This window comes from Suncus etruscus, chromosome 1 (assembly GCF_024139225.1).
Source record: "Suncus etruscus isolate mSunEtr1 chromosome 1, mSunEtr1.pri.cur, whole genome shotgun sequence".
Lineage (NCBI taxonomy): Eukaryota > Metazoa > Chordata > Mammalia > Eulipotyphla > Soricidae > Suncus > Suncus etruscus.
The window spans coordinates 123301513-123308718 of NC_064848.1; the positions used below are offsets into that span (position 1 = coordinate 123301513).

At 31.8% G+C, this 7206-nt stretch overlaps 1 protein-coding gene across 1 annotated transcript in view; it reads left to right on the forward strand.

Moving 5' to 3' along the window:
* FOXP2 (forkhead box P2) overlaps window positions 1-7206 on the forward strand; it is a 282742-nt gene that overhangs the window by 240203 nt on the left and 35333 nt on the right. The window contains 2 exon segments of the mRNA XM_049776131.1: window positions 3767-3854; window positions 5447-5530. Of these exon segments, the coding sequence (XP_049632088.1) occupies window positions 3767-3854; window positions 5447-5530 (172 nt within the window).

The window sequence follows — 7206 nt, forward strand, 5'->3', positions numbered from 1 at the left end:
CAGCTAACATTTTGTATTTAAACTCCTGTCAGTGTTTAAACATAAAAAGCTTGATGCAAAATAAATCAAACACCACTGATATGCAAGTGAAACATTTTGTTAAAACAATCTGACATACTTGGATTTAAATCTTATTCCTTTTTAGATTAGAAAGTGCTATAACTTTAAATGAATCTGAAAATTCTAGAGGTCAAAATTGAATTGTTAATCTGGAGTATGCATAATTGAAGTTACCACATGCCTCCATAATCTTAAAGTCTTCACTAAAGAGAATTTTGTACTACATAAACTAGAAGATATATTCCAGAATTGCTTGCTTAATTTGGGGGGGGGGAGTAAATTTGCCTCTTCACATTTTATTCAAGTTCATACCACCTACCTAGCACATGGATTCAATGCAATTTTGAAAGAACGTCCGTCGACCACATCATTTATTCCATTTTGAAAACAAAATCAATATACCTATAAAGTGACCCATAAATTAGAACTGGCTCTTGCAATGTTTGTTCAGTGCTGCCTTTCTGCAGGCACCCTTTGCATTTTTTCTTCACCTCTCTGTTTGAACTGCAGTCTCTGTAAGAGGCTCATTAGGAGACATTAGGGACTGGAGCTAACCAGAATTCCAGAGCTTGCTTTGCTCTTATTAATGCATAGTAGAGTAGAATGCATTTAAATATTTCATAGGCATTCAGTAATTTGTGTGTAATCGCCTTGTTAGCAGACCAGTAGAAGTAGAACAGGCCTGTGAAATGGTGTTAGTGATTGCATGGGTAATTTACAGACCTTTGCCATCAGAAAGAGTATTATTGTTGGCTAGTCTGAAGCTGTGAAATAGAACTAGCAATAAGTAAAAAACGAAACTTAATAAAGGTTTTATAACAAGCATCTTCAAGAATAACAACCCCACTTGGTCCTTTTGAAGCAGCTATAATTTATGACATAGGCAATATATCAAATGCATAAGATAGTATTATAGAGCATTCAAATGAAAAGGGTATTTGCAACATTAGTTCCAACTTCCTGCAAGGGACATGATTAAATGATTAATGAAATGTCCCTTTGCATATGCATTTTGAAACAGCAATTAGGCACTGACTGAGAAAATCTACCAATCCTCTCATTTTTCAGTATTATATCATTCTTGATTTATAAATCATAGAGAATTTTAGAACAGCAATATGTAGTACCTGATAGTTATAAAAACATAAAAGAATAATTTGGGCTCAAAATAGTTATAAATACATAAATTCATCATTTAATGTTAATACTCAACCTATTTATTTAGTCTTATTGCATTGTATTTATATCCTACACTATTTCTGTACTTTGATTGGCATAATTAAGTAGGGGGAATGAATAGGCACTATTATTTTACATATCACTGGTAAACAATAGCGGGAAAAGGAGAAGGGAGATGTGGCAGAGGTATGTATGTGTTTTTCAAGTTCTCAGTAATCCACTGGAGGCTGTTCTATAAATGATCATTGAAGGGCTGCAAGCTAGCCTATAATTACAGGAAAGAAAGTGGCAGCTCTGGCATTTCATAACTATGTGTCCTCGAAAAGTGCTTTGTGAGTTTGTCACCAATGATAATTTAGATAGAGGCTCATTACTGAACATCACAACACTTTAAAAACCTTTCGCCTTCATACAGGAGAATAAAGGACTATTTTAATGGCAAGGTTCTTTTGTGTTCTCCTGAAAAATTCAATCAAGACAAAACCTCATTGACTATTATTGTAGTCTGCAGTCTCTATTCTAATAAAAGCTGCATAGATAAATTGAATAGATCTCGAAGAACCACGTATATAATGCAAACATTTTGTACCTTTTTAGTTCTCTAAATACAGGATAGTGATTATTACTAGAAGTAAACAGGTATAAAAATAAACTCTTTAAAAAAGTGATTTAGTGCAAAATAAACATTACATTGAGTATATATATTCTTATGAAACTGTAATTTACTTTCACCATTTCATTCTAACCTCTGTTCATTGCCAGTGTTTTAAAAATAATATGCATAATTTATAGTCATCATGGAATAAATGAATTGTGTTATCCAAGTATTCATGAAAAATAAACAACTTCGAAAAATACAGCAATATTATTCTTTAAAATGTAACCAACTATTAGATTACACTGACAAATATTTGTCTTGTTGTTCATGAAAATTTGGGTAATCCTAAAAGGTAATTCTCTAATCTCCCATTAACCAGAATTTAAAAACCCTTTACATCACAAGTTAACGTTTAATTTATTATAAACCCCATACCTCGTTTCCAGAAACTTTGATTCTTATGCAATACAGATATGTTCTAACAAAACCAAACAGTGCTAAGCTTAGTCAGATATGGACAGTTAAAAATTACTTTTCTGCACTCTAACGAGACACCTCAAACTTGACCTGATTTACTTCCTGTTTTAGTCCACAATTTCTCTTCAACCAGGAATGACAATTACATCAAAATACATGAAGGTTTTGATGTTAAGTTCAGTGAGGGGGTATTGGAAGTAACGGTTTTCTTAGTTATGGGACAGAATAGAACAGAGGTTGTGACTGTTGATTCTACATCTAACAAAATTAAATTTTTGTTGATTCTACATCTAACAAAATTACTTCTATACAGAAGGTCTTTCTTAAAAACATCATTTTAATTCTTATGTATGTCAGTCTCTATTTTGTATTTTCTGATTAATTTTTAGTAATATAGGTAAATAATTAAGATGGGAACAAAAATATTATGTTAAATTCTGTATCTTAGCACAATATAAAGTTATTAGATACTTGCTATTCGACATATTTGAGCTTAGGTGAAAAATTACATATAAATTCTTACTTAATTTTGTGAATATTTTGTTAAACTTATCATTTTACTTACAAGCACTGATGAAAATATATCTTAAATTGACATCTTCATTGGCTCATTGGTGAAAACTTTAATTTCAGTTAATACTTAAATATATTTTAAGAAACTATAAAATAAAAATCATATATTAAAAGTTGTAAGTTGATTTTAGTGAAGTTTCACATTACTAATAATTATTTTTCTGCTGAGCTACATTTGGCATATAAACATATTTAGTTTTTGAAATATAATAATACATAATAAAAACAGAGTAAGATGAGACTATTTTGTTTTTCATGTGTTTCTTATAACTTAAGCATGATGTCTCCCATATAAGATATTAGACATGGAATTTTGATCATATGATTCTTATTAGCAGAATCAGCTATGTACTTGATATATTAGTAACAACAAACAAGCATTTTTATATGTATTTATGATTCCTTGGGATGATAATTTGTCTGTACCTAATTCATATCACATTCTGATAAATAAGACATCAGTTACTAAATGACATTGGAGGACCCACAGATTGTCTTAACAGAAATGGAAGAGATTACATTTGTTCTCTTCAAAAGTACTTTGGTTATATATTTATAAGGTGTTCCTTTTTTAAAAAAAAAGGCTGAAGAATATGAAATATATCTAGTGATTTCTACTATTACCTTACAAATGACTTGGAGGAAATATTTTTGCAGTAACTGCTAAGTCTAGCCATTTTCTGCCATCTCAAGGGTCTCTATAGCATATAAATAGTTTCCACTAAACACATAACCATGTAATATTTAAGTTTTATCTATACCATTTCAAGTGAGTCTTTAATCCTTCCGCAGTGAAAATTTTGGTGTATGTATAGGGCTTTTTAAACTAGAGCATATTCCCACACTAAACAGTCTGCTTTGTGTTTTGTGTTTGTTCAGGCACCTTAACAATGAGCATGCATTGGATGACCGAAGCACTGCCCAGTGTCGAGTGCAAATGCAAGTGGTACAACAATTAGAAATACAGGTTTGTCAACTGCTCGCTCAAGGGAGACTGCTCAAGATGTCTAGTGTGTTAAATTGAGTACTGTGAAAATTCTGTGTCCTAATACACAACTAATAGATATTCATGAAGCTTTAGATGATTTATAATAATGGCAATAATTCATAACTTAGAGTAGACTACTCTAGCTTAGTGAACATATCATTTAGGTTTATATAACCCCCAAAGTACAGCAGTACTTGTGAATATATCACACCCAAATCAAATCTTAAAATTTTCGTTGTAGGGGATAGACCAAACTTCCCAATTGGACATAATTTTATTACACTGATTTTAAATAAGTTATCTTGATTATTCCTCATTAAATATGGCAGCAAAATGTCTTTACAATATAATGCCTATAATGCATTAGACTGAAAAAATCTTTTTCCTTTTCACTTCTAGTACATTTTAATTCTATGAAAATTTATATTATTTATTATCCCAGAGTAGTATAGAAAATTATTTATAATATCACAACTGTGTTGAATCAAATGCTATAATCTAAGTGAAATAAAATTTGGTTGATCTTGAAATAATTTCACAACAAATAAGTAGAATTTATAAAAATTATCCCAAAATCGCTCTGGTTATCATTCCAAATCCCATTCTTGTTATGTTTTCATTAGTCTTTTTAAGCTTCCTCTAATATTTTACTTGAAGAATATCTTTTCCACAATCAGACCTTTCCTTTGCTTCATTTAATGAAATGGGTCATTTCTTTTTCTTCATAATTTACTGCATTTCAGTTGTTTTAATTTTTATGTAGTTTCCCTTTTCCAAGGAGCTACTTAATATATTTTATTTTAATGCATAACATAATCAAGTATGCAGGAAAAAAAGCATCATCACTTTTATAGTTTCGTTTCCCTGTTGATATGTTTACTATTTAGAAAGGTAGACTAAAACATAATAGGTTGGCTAATGATGATGCAGTCTGCAGTTTGACCAATTATGCCTCTTTTTTTTTCCTACTATGTCTGACTGATGGAAAAGTAAGGTCCTTTAGTTGTAATGAGACCCTGTGCAAGTGTAGATGCTGACTCTGTGGCAGAGTTCAGCATTTCACACTGCCTGGTCTCTGTCACTCTATTGAATTAGATTGATGATGGCAGATTGCAGGGGGCACTAACTGGACCTCAGTGGGAATGCATGAAGTGTGTAGACAATCCTGGCAGGCACTTCGCTTTGAGAACCCTTCACCCCTTCACAGCTGTTGGCACTAGTCCATTGCTAACAGTGTCCACAGGACTTTAAAGAGACACCATGGGCCTTCTAATTTATGGTTTCAGTAACTTGTTTCTGTCGAGGCAACGGTGACCTCAATTCTCTTATTGACAAAAAGATGAAGTGTTATTTGTTTTCTCTGACCTTTGAACATAAGAAAAGCTATAAAAGTTTCCCCCCCCCTCCATAGCTAAAGTTGCATTTCCTCGAAGATAAGTTCCTATGGACACAGACTTTTATATGCAGGAATCATTACTCTGAGACAACCTCAATGATAAGATGTATCTCAGTGATAAAATAGCTGTATCAGTCATTTCTAAAATGCTTCTGATCTCACTCTTTCTTAACAGCTTTCTAAAGAACGAGAACGTCTTCAAGCAATGATGACCCACTTGCACATGCGACCCTCAGAGCCCAAACCATCTCCCAAACCTGTAAGTGCATATTGCTTTATAAACAGTAAATAGCTCTACCGATGTAACAGACTAAGAAAATGAACAATTCAGCGACAGTTAGAAAACAATGAGTGTGATGAAAAATATGGCAATAAAATGAAAGTAAAATGCAATTGCTTGTCAAATTGTATGTTTCTTTTAAAGTAATGCTATCTTTTACAAAATCTATCCAATCTACACCATGGGTGACACTAAACAAAGTACACCTCTTAGTGCACAAATCACTGCCTTGAGAATGAAGCCGAGAGAATATCTTTCTGTGATAGGTTTACAGATATTAAAAGAAAGGCTACTTTGAGCAACCTGCAAAGCAGTAACGATACAAATCACAAATAAAGAGGTTTGTGATATCCTGAAGAAAACTTAGATCAATCATAAGATACATATAAAAGAGATTTTTATCAAATATTTTCCCCAGAAATGTCACAGTATTTTTATAGCCAATTGTTTCCTATTTTTTGGTTGTTATTTCAGCTAAAATGTATATCATGTATTGATGTTTTACTTTATAGAACATGCAGTGTTAATTTGGAAAGCTCATGACAAAGGAAAATGGATGATGATAGAAAATAAAAATTGCTGTTTCCTATAAGAATATGTAAGAGATGTAAGCACAACCTAATAATGTAGTCAGATACACAGACTGTTGAATAGAATATGCTTTATCTCACTCACATAATGTTTGCACAGAAACTTAGAGTAATCAACTGGGTAACTCTAGTTTAATGAAAGTTTGTGTGGATACTTTTTAATAAGATGCCTATATAGCCTGATGATTTGTGATTACCAGCCTCTCCCGCCAGGTCTTTCTTTTAAAAAAAATTATATTATTTGGTTTTATAGTAGTGAAAGATAAAAAGAAAATGAACTATATTTCTGAATTTTTGTGTGTGTTTCTGCTATCAATCATCAATTACTATTCAAAATGTGCTACTTTTTGCATTCTGTGAAATCACTTCTTTCTGCTGAGATATTAGACTTTTCTTTGTGCTTTATTTAACAGTGAAATACTATAAACAGATTTCTAATATGAAAGAGGAAGAAATGTATCTTTTTGAATCTCACCTAGTTCTTTTTTAACTCTAGCTGGTCTGAATTTTTAATTTAAAAAATTAACTTTTGAGAGTCTTTTTGATCCTGTATTTATGACTTTCCTTTTCAATAAGGTTTTTCCCCATTGCTTCTATAGTTTAATGTAGGTAATCACAAGACAGAATAATTGTCTCATAAATCCATCAGGAATCTGCAGCTTGTTCTTTTCCAATTAATTATTCAATCAGTAAATTTTTTAAAAACTCCAGCAGCATGGTTACATCTACACTAATAAAGAATTTTCAGCCTATAATCCAAAACAGAACCTGAATGAATAATGTAATTGAAGTATTACATTACATAAACCACACATGAAAGAATTGCTAATTGCGTTTGATGGTGGGCAATTAATACAGAATCTTAGATGAACGATTTGAAATGAAACCACAGTTTAAAGTTCCCTTTGGAACTAGTGATATCTGAAGTAGGGAGCTGCACTGCTGGCCTCAAATCGGCCTGAAAGAAAAGTGGTCAATATTCACACACCTCAAAAAATCCTAAAATTTATACACTGTACAAAAGAAGCTTCAAAATTGATATGATAGTAGAGATTTATGGTCTCA